Here is a 15,885-nt window from a genome sequence, read left to right on the forward strand (position 1 = left end):
AAGAGTTCAGAAACGACTCAGTCTATACAGGTGCACCCAAAAAATATTTATGCCCAAAATGCTGACTTTAGGTAATTTGATTACATGTATATTTTCCAAGCATTTGTTACATAATTACTTGATTGGTACACATTTAGTTTATACCAAGCATTAACCTAGCACCTAGCATATTTTCCTTAATGATAAATTATATGAATAAATAAACCTTTTATATATATTTTTATATATTTTAGTTTCATTTTACTCAAAATTCTTTGAGTTTATGAAGGCAAAGAATCACTTTTTTAAAAGTTATGTTGGAGCTTGGGAAACAAGAATAACAGCATGTATCCACTTTCATTAGCACAATAAGCAGGCTATACAATTACAGCCTATTAGATTTTGTTAAATAGAGGAATTATACTGGTGCTAATCAATAATCTGTGTTTACAGAGGATATTACCAAACATACCTGTCACACCTGTTGACAGTGCATGTCAGGCCAAAGGATAGGTTATGGCGTAGGTTTAACACGGTACTATAAACCAGAAATGAGTTAGAAGGGATGCTGAGTGTATGTAATTTGTCATTAATGAAATCATTGGTCCATGTTCTTAAAAGTTTTAACCTCATATGAGTATTTTTTTGTGTGTGTGTGTGTGTGTGTGTGTGTGTGTGTGTGTGTGTGTGTGTGTGTTTTGTTGTGTGTGTGTGTGTGTGTGAAATGCATATGAAGATTTTTGATCATTTAAGTCTAAGTGTGAAGTGAGTGGGAATCTAGAGGAATATATGAAGTTTCCTTTGCAAATTACACAGCGCAGACGATTGTTGTGTTGCTGGAAGACAGTTACAACACACGGATGAATTAAGGTGTTTGTATGTGTGAATTATAACTGATCTCAGGTGAATTTAAAGATATCCAGTTTACTGTATAATCTGCTCTTATTGGATGAATGTTTTATTTTGTGGAGTGGTACTGCCATACATACACAATCAGGTGATGTAAAATATGTGTTTTACTAAAGAGATAATCACATTCCCATACTCGGATCACATTTTTCTTCTATTAATGTAACCTGGAGGTGCTTTTGAGTCGAAATGATTGAAAACAACATTAACACTACATCATATTTTTGGTTTCTTTATTGAAGACCATCTTTAAATAAAAGCTCAATTCCACTAAGTGTCAGCAGTGGTGTTGTCTTTGTGCCTCAAGATTAGGAACAAAGTAAGAAAACATGCTAAACACATCCGTCATCTCTTTAGCTATATTAGTCTGTTGTGAATATGGTGTTTAACAAATTTAGTAGCACCTGCCATTTAAAAACAAGACAATACAGAAAAAATTTATTTAATAGGCAAACGATTAACTGAATTTACAGTTAATTTCAAAATTTCACCTGGGAAACTGAATTGTGAGAAGTCAGTTATTGTAGCTTCAGTAATAAGATAAAAATCCAGTTCAGAATTTACAGTCACACCATTGCTTGTAATCATGTCAAATCTACTGTATGAAATATTGTTTTTTTAGTAATAAATTGTTACATGAAATACATTTCCTCGGTGCAAAAAGAAAATCAACAGCTGCTTTTCTGAAGTGTGCATTAAAAAAATGTGAGCTGGATTAAGTCACTTTCCCTTTTTCTTTCTCCTGGTTTAAAATTACAAGCTGCTGGTGGCAAGGAGCCCTCATGAATTCTTTACATGTGTAGTGTCACATAACATTGTGGGACAGCTGGAGTGTTTTATAACTCATTGTTTCTGCTTGGATCTGTCACAGAGTGCCTGTTGGTTAGCCACAGTCCTCCTCTGACCATGAAAAAACCTGAACGGACAGAAGCAGGTGTTAGTCCTTCGAAATGAAGATTTTATGAATGAATGAATTATCCAGTGTGCAAGAGAAAGGGAGAGTTGTCTTTCACCTGTACTGATAGCAGAGACCACTGTTAGGACAAGGGACATGTAGTACAGCTCAGGGGTGGTTTTGGCCTGTGAACATACCGTACATAGAAATCATTGATATGCTGCAGGAGTTTTTTTGAGGGGTTGAACTGGCTAATATTGCTTTTTTTTTTCTTACACATGCTGCTGCTGTCAGAGTCAGGATAGTAGTGCACAAACCTTGGCCACATGACAGTAGACCAAACACATGGTAGGCAGCCCACAAGCTCTGATGAACTGGGTCTGTCAGTGTGAATATCACTGCAAAACCTTGAAAAAAACAATCACTGTTCCTATTAAACCTCTGTAAATGCTGTGAGAGTATCTGCTTTGGGACTGCTGAGCTGAGGAGACTTACCTGAAGCCATCAAGGACAGAGCAACTGAGGCTGACAGGTTGTTCAGAAGGGGCTGCCTGCAGTATCTTGAGGATTTGGGCCTTTAACCAAAATAGAAACCATTGTTAACTTCATGTTCCTTCTTGTATGAGTAACCTGCGGGCTGTATGGCATGATGCCATTGCCTGCGTCCCACTTACCTTCCCATCACGTAGAACTGAGGAACCAGAACAATTGTGATGAACAGTACATTCAGTAGTTGACTGTGAAGGGGGAAGTGAACGGAAAATAGATTAAGGTCATAGTAAACAGAAAGTCATTCTGAAATCTTTATGTATGAGAGTACTTACAATCTTAATCTCTGATTCTTTGGTATCCATCTGCTGCTGTGAAATGCCATGAAGACCAGCAAGTAAAGAAACATGGATGCTGCACATCCAGACGCGTATGTACTGTAACACTGTCCCTGGCACGTGTTGTATTAAAGTGCCAAACGCCCTTGTTGACCAGAGGAAGGATTGTATTTCATCCTGTCCAAGCCTGCACTTTTTACTCCTTGAACTCAGAACATTTGCCCCAATAAGTTATGCTTAAATTTTTTTAAAGTTGGTTTTAACATTTTAGACGCTTATAAATTATTTTTGTTAAAACTCGCTAACACTCTGAAATTGTATGAGATTTCTTCAGCGCCCTTTCGCCATCACTTTTACCCCCTCACCCACTCCCGGAATGCACAGGCCTGAACTTCTGATACTTGGCTACTGGGTTTAATCGCTTACTGCATTATACTGACTCATGGCGGCTGCACTGGCACAGAGAAATACAGTGATCGGTAACTTTCTATTCATGAGGTTAGCATCGACCATGTATGGTAGAAACTGGGCGGATACAGGGCTGGATGTGAGGCCGATCCTCTCCACACAAACTACGATTCATAAAGAAACACTGACTCCAGGTGTGCATGCTTACAGATTTAATTACCTCGAGCTTTTTACGCTATTATCACATCTGCGCACAAGTCCTCTTTTAGTACAAAGCCCACGTAAAAGTACGAATAAAACTGAGTATATTAAAATTAAAATAAAAAACCTTGCGTCGTGCAAGGCTGTTAATCTATTTGGAACAGGATAGTTTCCTCACATTATTTCAAAAGTCTTGCTCCACCCTCCTGCGTATGTGCCCAAATTAACTAGAGCATAAGCAACGCATCACCCTTACCCCACATTTGACACACAATAAAAAGAGCCCACCCAACAACTTCGCATCCTTCCACTCTTGAAATTCTGCTGTTGCGTCTTCCAAAGAGGCCACCTAACATCCAAAATGCCTGCCAACCTCAGTGGGACGTGGAACATGGTCAGCAATGTCAATTTTGAGGGCTACATGGTTGCACTTGGTAAGTTTCACCCTTTTTAAAGCAAATTGGAAGACTGCGTGCAGAAAATGAGATGAGTAGAAAACCTCATATTTAGTTGGTTTAGAGTTCTTGAACTTGGGTGTACGTAAAACTTATATATGGCAGGTTATAGTTTTTACTCTTTTTGGAGTGTAAACATTTTGTAGAAAGTGTTGTCACTTATCCCTCTCATTTTGACATGCAGGTGTTGATTTTGCAACGCGCAAGATTGCTTCTATGTTGAAGCCTCAGAAAGTGATTAAGCAGGACGGACATTGCTTCACAATTCAGACACTTAGTAGTTTAAGAAACTACGAGTGTTCATTCAAGACCGGAGAGGAGTTCGAGGAGGTAACGAAAGGAATGGACAACCGCACCTGTAAGGTAAAAATGTTACCAAAATGTAACCTCCAGTTTTAAAGGTCGCTATTAGATTTGTGATCAGTGGTGCAAAACAAAATCAGCCTCTTTACAAAGTGTAAACTCCATTTATGTTTAAGTATTGGGGAAACTGTGTAGTTCATTTTTTATTTATTTTATTTTTTTATGTTACTCTAACAGTCTGTGGTCAACTGGGAAAATGAAAAGCTGGTGTGTGTCCAAAAAGGAGAAAAGAGAAACCGAGGGTGGGCTCACTGGCTTGAGGGAGATGAGCTTCATCTGGTATGACTCTGAACTTTATGCTGGTGTCCCTGTTAATATTTTAACTTATAACATTCACAATCCTGTGATTGTATATGTGTACAACTGTAACCATACAAATGAAAATGCTGCTCCCTCTGAACACTGATGCCATTCATTGAACTCCTGCTGTTTTTTGTTTGTTTGTTGTTTGTATTACCCTTTTAAAACTGATCTTCAATTACAATTTTTTTTTTTTCTTTTTTTCAGGAGCTCACTTGTGGGGATCAAGTCTGCAAACAAATTTATAAAAGGACTATGTGATTAAACTCTCAAAATGAAGTGCATTGTGTGTTTATTGTCTCGTTAACTGACATCATAACACAACAAAAACTATATATTTTCCTTTTTATATTTTAGAATGATGCACAAAACACTTTCCACAATCCTAAAGTGTTTTATACTAAAGCTTTCTTAGGAATTTAAAGCTACCTTTGTAGATATTTATCAAACGAAATGCTAGTCTTTCCGCATACAGATTCATTTCATGTTGCCATAATGAAAATGGCAAGCTTTCTCACTTTCTAAAACATGGTGTTAACAGATGTTGAGATTAAATTTCTCTGCTTTAAAAAAAAAGCAGTAAAAGTAGAGGGAGGTTAAATAACTTTTATAAAAAGATAAAGGAAAGAAGTGGACGTATGAAAGAAATGATTGTTTTATAGTAAAGTGTGGGGGAGGTGTTAACTTTTAGCAACGGTGCCCTTCGGCTTCCAGTATCACAGAACCAAAACATGTCTGCCAGTACAGTAAATACATGATGTTGTTTAGACTTGCTCGCTGATGAAGTGTCCTTGTTGGCACCATCTGACAGACGACACACATGCATCATGTTAGCACTAGACGTTTTAAAACTATTTCAACGTGTGCACATGCAGCATTTCTCTCTGAGGTTTTGCCCAACTGATCAGCATGACTGTAATACTGTGACCTAAGTTGCAGAAATTAAGCATGACACACTGTCAGACTTCTCAAGCTGATTGGCAATTGAAGTACAAGCTGAGGAAAGATCTCATTCAAATCCTGGACTTTGTAAACTATGTACTTCCTTTGACTGCATGATCGTGCACCGTGATTACTCAGGAGGAGGTGGAGAGCTGATCGATTTCTTTCTGGAGGGCGCTGTCCACAGAGAGCACCATCAGTGCTCCAGAAAAGCCTTTTTGATTTTCCTCCTTCTGTGACATGAAAAAAAAGAGCGTTGGGGTTATCTTTCATTCTTTTAATGCATCACAAAATCTCATGAGGTCATGAGCAGAAAAAGATCGTCCAGGGTTACTTATAATTGTTGGCTGGTTCATTTTGAAGATGTTTTCATTGATCATTGCTGTTATCTTCTACAAACATTAAATAAAGCATCTAACCCATAGTTTAAGTAAACTTAACAGCTTTAGTTCCTGAACTGAGATAAGCAAGATTTTCAGGGACAACAGCTATCAATCAAAGCTGTCATCATAACCCTGTCAGACCACAGTTTTACAATTTTAGAAGTTATTAATTAAAATCAGACTTTTGGGAGAAGTGACCCATTGACCACACAAACTACTTAACATGGAAGAATGTGTCTGTTATATGTATATCTGAGGTGGACTTGAGTGTTTTACTTAACCCCCCTGGCCCATACGCTAACATTGAGTGTGTGGGGTTAATAGCCTTTACGGAAGCCAGACGCCAGGGGGCGATAGAGACGTTTGGGCTTCGCTTTAGGGAAGTCAAACAATGGGGACGTCATTTTTTCCACAGTCAAAGCACACTGGTTGGAAGTGAACTGAAATGTAAAAGACTAATAACACCAGGAGGGGGCAGTAAGCGGAAACTGTGGATACCAATTGAAGCAAAACACTGAAGAAGAAGCGGCGGACTCGTTGGTTTGTTGACGCATTTATGCCGCGAGTTTAATTTTGTAGCTATCAGACAGTTATCTCTGAACAAATAGCTTAAAAATCAGTTTACAGGTTACATATCGTGTTTTCAGCAGTAGTTAATCTTCAGTTTGTGACTTTCCTTTTTGTTGTGGTTGTCTGGGAAATCTTCGGTTTGGTTTGTCAACAGTTCTGCTTGAAAATGTCAGTGGATACAGAGGAAACTCACCAGGTAAGTGTTTCAGTTCTCTTCACTGATTGCCTGTTTGGCTAATATTAGCTAACACAAAGGGACGTTGCGAAAGCTACTACACAGGACCGTTATGATGTGTTTTAACGTGATGTGTTTTGGGGTTTTAGAGGTTAAAAGCTGCAGTTCATTATACAGTGGGTCGTCTCTGCCAGAAGATCGGTGAAGACCACCGGAGACCGTTCAGCCGACAAGCTATAGCGGCAATAGCCGAGACGACATTCAGACAGTGTGGTAGGTGTTCAACTAATGAGGATATTCTTTCACTGACCACTTTATTAGGCATACCTGATTTCTAATCAGCCAATCAGATTGCAGGGGTTAAGTGACTTCAAACGTGATGTGGTTAGTTTTCCGAGTGTTTCAGAAACTACTGTGATCTTTTTTTCTCCGCACACAGCCATCTCAAGCGTTTATAGAGAATGGTCTGAAGAAGAGAAAATATACAGGAAGCCCATTTCCCTGAGTGAATATGCTTTGTTGGCCAGATCGCTTTGAGGTGATAGGAAGGCAACAATAACACAATACCCCCTCATTTCAACTAACATACAGAAGCGCATCAGCACAGTATATCAAAGTAGATGGGCTACAGCAGTAGAATACCACACCAGCTTTCGCTCTTGTCAGCTAAGAATAGAGATGGGTATCGTTTAGGTTTTATCCGATACCGGGGCCAAACCGGTACTTTTGAAATGGAGCTGGTGCTTAAACGGTGCTCTAACTGGTGCTTAAAGAATGGAGACTCCCCACCTGGGACTGACTTAATCTGGGACTCCCCACCATTTGACCTAAGAACTGAAGAAGCTTCTCAGATGAGAGGTGAAATGTCTGCAAGTAACTTAAAGAAGTCCAGACGCTTTTCTTTGCAAGCTCCTTTGATTAAAGAATGGAGAACACAAACTTTGTCCAAAAACCTCTTACGTTTTTATTTTTAGAAGTCTCTTTTTTTCTGCAAAATGATAACCAAGTTAGCCTTTTCTGTTGATACAACATACCTCCTTTGGTTGGAACCGGTGCTTAAACAATGGAAAACACAAACTTTGTCCTAAAACCTCTCATGTTTAGCTGTTTTTTTTTTGTTGTTTGTTTTTGTTTTTGTAAAAAGATAACAATGTTTGTCTTTTCTGCAGCTATAGGGCATATATGGTATCACTCTGTCAAACAAGAAGACAGCCGCATGTAACTACAACGGTGTTTGCTAGTTCACCTTACATGCATTAATGTAATAACGTGGTTAGCCTACTCAACGTATTACACACGAGCAACATTAAGCTACTCGCCCAGAGAAGAACGGCTGCTGCTGCTATCATCATCCGTCATCATTTCTGCTACACTGGCAGGGCTAGGGGCCACGACTCTCCTCTTCGGTTTTTGGGGGATGTTGCTAACTCCAGGTCCGATAACAGGCACCACTCCCGCAGTAGATGTGCACGGTGTGAGGTCTTGCAGCAAGCTATCAAATACGGTGCATTTCTCGGCTTTAAAAAAAAACAAAACGCTATGTGTCGCCAGGTGTTTCATCAGGTTCAAGGTTTTACCTCCTTTGCACAGTATCAGCTTAAAGCACTTGTTGCAGGCTGCTGAGTTTGCATCTTTTGCTGTGAAGTACAGCCAGACTTTTAACTGCTTTGCCTTGGGCATTTTTAATCTGCAGCTCTGCTCTAAAAGAACGTACATACCTGGGCCTGCCTACTATCCTTGGAAAGGTAAAATGATTGGCTAGAATCCAAAGTGTATGACATCTCAAGAAAAAAAAAAGCACAGAAATAAAGCACTGAAATGTGCGCTGCTTTTCGGTCTGGGTACTACTGTTTATGTCAGAACTGGTGCCATAATGGCACTGGATACCGGTACCCATCCCTAGCTAAGAATAGAAAACTTAAGCTACATTTCACATGGAGTCACTAAAATTGTACATTACAACATTTGAAAAATGTTGCCTAGTCTGCTTATTCTCAATTTGTGCTGGAACAGATGGCAGGACCAGGATTTTGCATAAACAACATGAAAGCATGGATCTATCCTGTCTTGTATCAATGGTTCAGTTGGTTAGCTGAGGTAGAGGGAGGTCTGGGCTTCTCAGCTTAGGTTGCTGCTTTTGCTGCCTGGCCCTGGATAAGCAGTAGAAAATGAATGAATGAACTGTCAGTCTGTTAGTACTGATTGTAGTACTTAGTACTGTTAGTATTGTTGCATATCCATGTCCTCTCTTTTATGCCAATAGTATATCCATTGTATGACATAGTGCATTATTCTGGTTTCCAAAGGAATCACACATCATGTGACGAAACTCAGATCATCTCAAAATGGTTTCTTGAACATGACAATGAGTTCACTGTACTCAAATAGCCTGCACAGTCACCAGATCTCAATCCAACAGTACCTTTGGGATGTGGTGGAAAAAGACAATCACATCATGATGTGCAGGTGACAAATCTGCAGCAACTATATCATGCTAACATGTCAATATGGACCAAAATCTCTGTGTTTCCAGCACATTATTAAATCTATGCTATGAAGAAATAAGACAGTCCTGAAAGCAAAAGGGGGGTCCAACACAGGACTATAGCATGGTGTACATAATGAAGTGTGTGTGTGTGTGTGTGTGTGTGTGTGTGTGTGCGTGTGTGTGTGTGTGTGTGTGTGTGTGCGTGTGTGTGTGTGTGCGTGTGTGTGTGTGCGCGTGTGCGCGTGTGCGTGTGTGCGTGTGTTTTTTTTTTAACATTGTTTATCCTCTGATGGTATATGTTATAAAATATGAAAATTTACTGGCACATCAGTACAAAGTGTGGCGGTATTTACATACCCTGCCTAACAGCAGCTCTATCTCACTGTGTTGGAACACATTTTTCAATAACGGATATATAAAATATCATGCAGATTCATAATGTACAGTTTTGCATTTTTAAACCCATAATACAGTTATTGTTTAGAAAACTTAATATACCTTTCCATATGAAATTATTGTGAAATTCAGTTTTTAGCTGCTTCTTTTTTGTAATTCAGTTACACTCAAGTAGTTGTTTTCACTCTTCGTTTTTAATGAGCATATTTCAACATATATGATATATATATCATATGATTTGACCAGTCACATGTAAAATTATTTTGCATTATCAAGACTGTATAGTTTTCCTTCCAGGCTCAGATTAAATCAACAATTTGCAAGCATGTAAAATTTAGTCTAAATATGGGGATACAATTCCAGCTTTTTTTCCTGATATAACTTTTTGCAACTCAGTGTGCTAATATGCTCTTTGGTGTGGATTGTAGAAATGAAATGACATTACAGAACTCCTTAGATTTCATCAAAAAGGAAAAGAGACAGAGGTAAACTCTGGGTTTCTTGAGTTCAGAAAGAGAACAGGAAACACACTTTTCCTAAGCTTACCCTAAACCCCATTCCTGGAATAAAGTGCAGTTACTTAATTATGAGTTGTCACTGAATTCAAAAATTGTGTCAAAACAATAATGGAGTCAAGTTTGGTCCATGTACAGTAGTCTTTTGTTGTGGTGTGTTAGGTTTATCAAGGTAAAAATGCAATACAGGTGGTGGCCATAGGCAGCGCTCTCACTCTTTCTCTTCTGTTTATTTATTTTTAACATATAGTTTTGCTTTTCGTTGATGTCCTTGTCATTACTGGAACATGAAACAGCACCTGCAGCCTTTTTAGGTTGCACAGGCAGTCCAGGTTAGCACATCCATATGGTCTGTCACAAGATTTGTTTTGTTTCCAAGCATAGTGTGGAGGAGAAACCAGGAGATGGGCTATTAGAGGAGGAGGGCTGGACAGAGCTGTAGACAGGCATCACGAGAAGCACGTATATGTATCAGTCAGATAAGGATAAGAAGAAAGCCACAACCTGCAAAACCATTTCCTTTTTGGGGGCATCTTGTTTCACCTCTAGTGAACCTGTTCTCCCTTTCATTTGCATCAAAGAAGGTGATATGGCTTCTAAAGGGTCCATTTACATGAAAACTGCAATATGCCTTGTTATACTGTGCTCACGTTCCCTTATTTTTATTTAACTTTTGAGCAATATCTATGGAAAAGAATGGAGTTATAATCTGAAATGATTCTAACTCAAGTGGACCAAGGATCCACAACAGTCAACATTAATGCAGTTTTGCAACAGACTGAAAGCAACATTTCACGCTTTGTTTTTAACAGATATATTTGCCAAAGACCTGGAGGCTTTTGCAAGGTAAGCATTTTTTTTTTTTTTTGTCCCAGCACCATATTAACAACTTTACCAAAAAATACTTTGTTACTCAAACTGCAGCTATTCAAATATGTCCACGTGGCTTCCAATCCCAAATTTCATTTCAGGCATGCTAAAAGAAGCACAGTGTCTGTAGATGATGTGAAACTTGTAGCCCGCCGCAGTACTGCTTTGGTGAGTTATTCAAAGAAACAACACATTCAGTGACATGATTTCTGTACAGTTAACTTACAGTACAACAAACATGTAGTCATGCCAATGTTAACCACTAAAATAATTTCAAATAATTGTTTACTGAACCTGTGTATTGCGTATATAATCTACAGCAGACAGCAAATTTAATGTTTAATTTGTCTTTATTTATTTCAGTCCATCCACATACAAAATAAAAGTGACGAACTGACCCAGGAGCACATGAGTTTAAAAAAGAAGACTACTGCAAAGAGAAAGAACACAGAAACTGAGGAGGAAAGCAGAGAATAAGGACAGGACACAGGCAAGCCTGCGGTATCTGACTTGAGCCCAATCAATCAAATAAACATGAAGACTGACTTACATGTATCTGATAAAGCCAAGAGCCAACAAAAGTCCTAGTTCTTTCATGGGACATGTGCCTGTCAAAACAGTTATGTAGCAAAGATTTGGAGCAAATAAGTGAAAAGTTCCATCCCAGGATCTGCTAATGTGATGTTGAATTTTAGTGCATGTAACAATTTTGACCTGATTTGTTACCATGTATGAATGAAACATTAAACTTGATTTTTAAAGCATTCGCCAAAGGGACCCTACAGAAACTGTTCCCTTCATGTTTTTCAGTGAGACTCTTAAAACAAATCCCCAATTCCAAGGCACAGAAACCTGACATTAGCTCTAGTATAATAGCCAATTTGGGAGAGAGAGAATATTGCTGAAGGAAAGCAAAGCCACATTGCTGAGCTGGACTGTTTTACCTTCCCAGTACCTCATAAGTGTGGATAATTTAAAAAAAAGGGGATCATTCACGAACAAGCCATCAAAAGCAGCAAAAAGACAGGTACTACCCCATGTCTGAGAAGGCCACACACTGAAAGTGTTGGAACTTCCATCTTCTTCCTTCAGAACAGACTTCAGTCAGGGTTCAAACGGAGACCTCGACCAGCAGAGCCCAAAGTCCCTAGATGTGTGAATCGAATTAGATGGTTTTTGATTTGACAAACTTGACTCAAGTAATATCAACTAAGCATCTATTCAAATGAACTTTATTAGAGAACTCCCTTCATTTGACATGTTTATAAACACCTCACAAACAAAATCTACTGGGAACCATTGGACACACCACTCCACGTTCGCACACCATCACTCGCGTCCCCCAGTGTCTTCAGCAGGTGTCATCCACATCAAGTACACACTTACAGATCAGTTCATTAACATGAAAGCACACACCATACGGCATTCAAATCAGATAATATAAGCAATACAAATATTCATCACAACATTCCACTACATTTCGATATTTCTGCACTTGACAGACATACTTAAGAATAAGGAAAAACTTGCAAAGATTAAAAAAAAAAAAAAAATCTTGAAGTACTAATTAAACAATGTCCATGTTAGGGGAGGCGCTCGTAGCATCTGCAGCTTCCACTCACACACTCAGAAAGCAGTCAACTTGGGCTCTTTCACTGCACAACCAGTCCGTTTCACGCGTCTCTCTCCGTTCGCTCACTCATCGCTTCACTCTTCGCCACAAGCCATCCTCAATCGCACTCATCAGTTCTTAAAATGTCAGTTGCGCTGTTCTTTCCATGTAAAAGTGGATAAAAGTGAAAACACCCACCGTCTCTTAGAACATGCGGAGTGAAGCCGTTCTTTGATGGCATAGCATTTACAGGTGGGAAGAGGGAGAATGATACCGATATCACCCCAAGAATGCTGCCAAAGAGGAGCTTCCTCGCAGGGAAATGGAAGAGAGGTGAACTGCAGAAGAGATTTCAATGAAGGCTTTTCCATAGAACTTGACTGCAAATAAAGTTGCACTTAAAACATTTATGTTTCAACCAGATTCTTCCCAATGCAAGATTGCCTTTTAGGTCGATGACAATGCCGGATAATGGTGAACCACGAACATTCATGCATTTTCAAAGATGGTTATCACATTTCACAATACATGCATTAGAGAATCCAGTTGAAATGGATACAAACAAATGAGACATCAAAAATAGCACTTTTCTCAGACATCCTGGTAAACAATTCACTTCAACACTTCCTAAATTAAATCTTTAGCATTTTTTTCCAAATGTACAAAACATCTTCACGCAAAAGTGTTAAGTTTTCAGATACGCATCAACACCAGAAATAAATTTCGAAATGACTCGTCTTTCTCGCAGTACTTACCATACAAACACTTAACTTACATACCCCACCCAGATGACTTTGACTCCATGCTGGACCCAAAACCTGAGCTAAACCCACTACCACTGGTTGTAGAGTTTGACCCTGTTCCCCAGCCAAGACTGGCTGAGCTGGTGCCGTAGTTACTGTTGCCTGTACTGAAAGACTGACTCTGGTCTCTACTAGAGCTTGTTCCACTGGAGGTGCTGCCTGAGGTGGATGTCTGCTGCTGGCTAGCCAGCATACCCATCATACCCCAACTACTCTGCAGAGCAGCCTGTGCAGCAGCCATCATGGCAGGGTTCAAGCTGAAGGAACCAAAATTAGCCAGACTACTGTTAGTGCTGCTCCCTAACCCACTACGGCTGCTACCAAATGCTTGAGCCCCAAAACCATTTCCGAATCGTGCTGTGCGATCAAACTGCCTATTGCCATGTTTGGGCTCAGCATTTGAGATGTGAACACTGACTCCTTTGATAATAAGGTCTTCTCCACAGAGAGACTGGGCAACCTGTGAAAGGAGAAAAAAAAATTTGATTATGTGGACGCAAGCAACACCAACAAAGAAGGAAAGAAATACCGTCTACATATTTCATACGTTACCTGATCATCTGCAAATGTAACAAAGGCAAAAGCACGGAATGGCTTGGGAATGAACACATCTGTGACTTCTCCATACTGCATAAAGAACTGTCGTAGATCATCTGTGGTCATGTCTTCCGTGCAACGGCCTACAAACACTTTGCGGCTTCTTAGTGGCTCATCAGGACCTTGCTGTAAAGAGGAAAGGAGGGTGCATTAGCATTACAGATTGTTAACCACAGTATTGGCTTAGTTTTGATTCCCATAGTGTGTGGGTATATGCATGGGCATTACCATATTCACCTTCGAGTTAGGGAGCTTGCAGTCGCACCACCTCCCATCGATCATATGGCGCTGAGAGATCACCTTTTCCTGAGCTTCATACTCTGTGAACCTCACAAAGCCAAATCCTTTAGAGTTTCCGGTCTTGGCATCCCGTTTCACCTATGAAAGAAGAAAAAAATAAAACACCAGCAAAAATAATAAAATAAAACAAATAAAAAATTGCAAATCAACGCAAATGTTTTACTATCCAAGTAATACCTGAACCATGATGACTTCACCAAACGTGCTAAAGTAGTCTTTAAGGTCCTGTTCGGTCGTTTTCCAAGGAAGACCCAATACAATCAGGTCCGATGTTTTCATATCTCCCCTCTTCATTTTCACGGCAGAAGAGGCATCGATTTCATCCATTTTTCTTTTATTGTCTAAATGGAAAGATTGGGGGTGGGGGGGGGGGGGGGGGGGTTAATATTTTAAAAGCTATACAACCAAAATGCAAAATATAAAATTCTTATATAGTTAGTAGTTTATGCATTTCCCTCTTTCCCTTGACATTTAATAAAACAAATTGCACACCACTTGAATAATAATAATTTAAAATCAGTTCTGGTGATATTCCTTTGGCGAAAACCCAGTCAGCTCTTAATTAAATCTTAATTAAAAAGTTCCTTAATGGAATCGGGCGAAACAAAAACACCACCAAATGGTAAGGTTAAAATAATCATGCCCTTCAAAACAAAGTCCAGCAATATAGGTACTTGGTTTGGCAGAAGGACTTTAAGGAACAAAATCAATCCTTTGGTGCTCTTTTTAATGAATGGATTTAGTGCCCGAACTCTGGTGGGCGTGACCAAGTCACTTGTCACGTCACTTATCTATTTTCAGTAACCTGAAGCTACTTCATGAATTATAAATAACATCTGCCCACCTGTTCGGATAAAGTCTCTAGGTTTAAATAAGAACAAGGAAAAACACCAATCCTTACCTTTTGGATAGTTCACCACGTACACGACATTCCCCCATCCATTTTCTGGCGCGTGCAGGACCCCTTCCACGAGTCGCACTCCTCTCATGCACTGAGACACGGGGCTCCTGAACCGCAGGCCGCAAGCCCCAGGAAACTGAGCCGCCACGGTGGAAAGAAGAACAGTGCCGTCGTCTTCGGAGGGAATCTCCATGGGCTCCTCATTTTCTTCCTCCGCCACTCGAATGTACACCTCAGCCATTTCCCCGCAAAAATAAAACTTACTCGCAGAAGCAAAACAATGCTAGCGGTTAGCTCGCTAATTGTCCACAGAATCGGCTAACCTTAGCCGATGACGCTAACAGGACTGAATGAGTCAGGCTAAACTGTTTATTATACTTGAGACAAAGACTTCTCAAATACAAAAAACTAAAACGGCGTCGGGGCTAGTTTACATCCAAATGATTTAATCAATAATGCTACTTTTAGATTGCGCTAAAAAGCGGGCAACGATATTACTGCTCCTTTGTTTGCTGGGACGGGGATCTGTGCCGTCAACACCGGACGACGACCGCTCTAACGTGCCTGTTGAAAAGAAAACTGCGCAAATTCCGTCAGCTAAACAAAAAGATGTAACGTTTTCCTAAAAATAGTTTGCTCGGCCCAGAGGAGTGGTGCAACTTAAATAAAGCGCTTGTCTCGTCCAACATGCAAAGTAAGGAAAGCTCAGACGAGTATTTTTCCACGAGGCGAAAAATAACAGCGCCATGTAAGGCGAGCAAAATGGCATTATCTAAGCGAAGAAGGAACTACGTCACTAAACTGGAAGGTTTCATTTCACCCAGGCAGGCGGGGGCCGGTGTCCTGTCTGTGTCGGTAAAAGTAAGTAGCAGTTGTAAGTAAGTACCTACGTAATGCATTCTAAGGCTAATATTTTATGTTTTACTTTACTGGTTTATATTGATTAAATGCAATATAAACAATTAAACTTAACAGTTAATTTTGTTTTCCCCCCCC

The 15,885-nt window shown here is 39.7% G+C and overlaps 3 protein-coding genes across 6 annotated transcripts; 2 read left to right on the forward strand and 1 right to left on the reverse strand.

Annotated features, from left to right (window-relative positions):
- Window positions 1-3,481: 3,481 nt before the first annotated feature.
- Window positions 3,482-4,616, forward strand: rbp7b (retinol binding protein 7b, cellular). The gene is made up of 4 exons (XM_026167529.1): window positions 3,482-3,653; window positions 3,859-4,037; window positions 4,215-4,316; window positions 4,545-4,616. Exons 1-4 carry the CDS (start codon window positions 3,581-3,583, stop codon window positions 4,596-4,598), a joined length of 408 nt encoding a protein of 135 aa, XP_026023314.1. The 5' UTR covers window positions 3,482-3,580; the 3' UTR covers window positions 4,599-4,616.
- A 1,393-nt stretch (window positions 4,617-6,009) lies between these two features.
- Window positions 6,010-11,440, forward strand: cenps (centromere protein S). 2 transcript variants are annotated; one of them, XM_026167537.1, is made up of 6 exons: window positions 6,010-6,202; window positions 6,387-6,428; window positions 6,557-6,680; window positions 10,619-10,652; window positions 10,778-10,844; window positions 11,040-11,440. In XM_026167537.1, the coding sequence occupies exons 2-6, from the start codon at window positions 6,399-6,401 to the stop codon at window positions 11,151-11,153; spliced, it is 369 nt and encodes a 122-aa protein (XP_026023322.1). In that variant the 5' UTR covers window positions 6,010-6,202; window positions 6,387-6,398; the 3' UTR covers window positions 11,154-11,440. The 2 variants fall into 2 exon arrangements, with proteins under 2 accessions (XP_026023322.1, XP_026023321.1); XM_026167536.1 differs by lacking the exon at window positions 6,010-6,202 and having other exon boundaries at window positions 6,209-6,428.
- An 84-nt stretch (window positions 11,441-11,524) lies between these two features.
- Window positions 11,525-15,680, reverse strand: tardbpb (TAR DNA binding protein b). 3 transcript variants are annotated; one of them, XR_003272417.1, is made up of 6 exons: window positions 14,890-15,680; window positions 14,166-14,329; window positions 13,917-14,066; window positions 13,644-13,814; window positions 12,487-13,551; window positions 11,525-11,823 (listed from the first exon to the last, which is right to left on the reverse strand). XR_003272417.1 is itself a non-coding variant. In XM_026167531.1 (5 exons), exons 1-5 carry the CDS (start codon window positions 15,128-15,130, stop codon window positions 13,060-13,062), a joined length of 1,209 nt encoding a protein of 402 aa, XP_026023316.1. In that variant the 5' UTR covers window positions 15,131-15,680; the 3' UTR covers window positions 11,887-13,059. The 3 variants fall into 3 exon arrangements, 2 of the variants coding, with proteins under 2 accessions (XP_026023316.1, XP_026023315.1); XM_026167531.1 differs by lacking the exon at window positions 11,525-11,823 and having other exon boundaries at window positions 11,887-13,551; window positions 13,926-14,066; XM_026167530.1 differs by lacking the exon at window positions 11,525-11,823 and having other exon boundaries at window positions 11,887-13,551.
- Between the last annotated feature and the right edge of the window lie 205 nt (window positions 15,681-15,885).

Source organism: Astatotilapia calliptera, chromosome 5, assembly GCF_900246225.1.
Source record: "Astatotilapia calliptera chromosome 5, fAstCal1.2, whole genome shotgun sequence".
Taxonomy (NCBI): Eukaryota; Metazoa; Chordata; class Actinopteri; order Cichliformes; family Cichlidae; genus Astatotilapia; species Astatotilapia calliptera.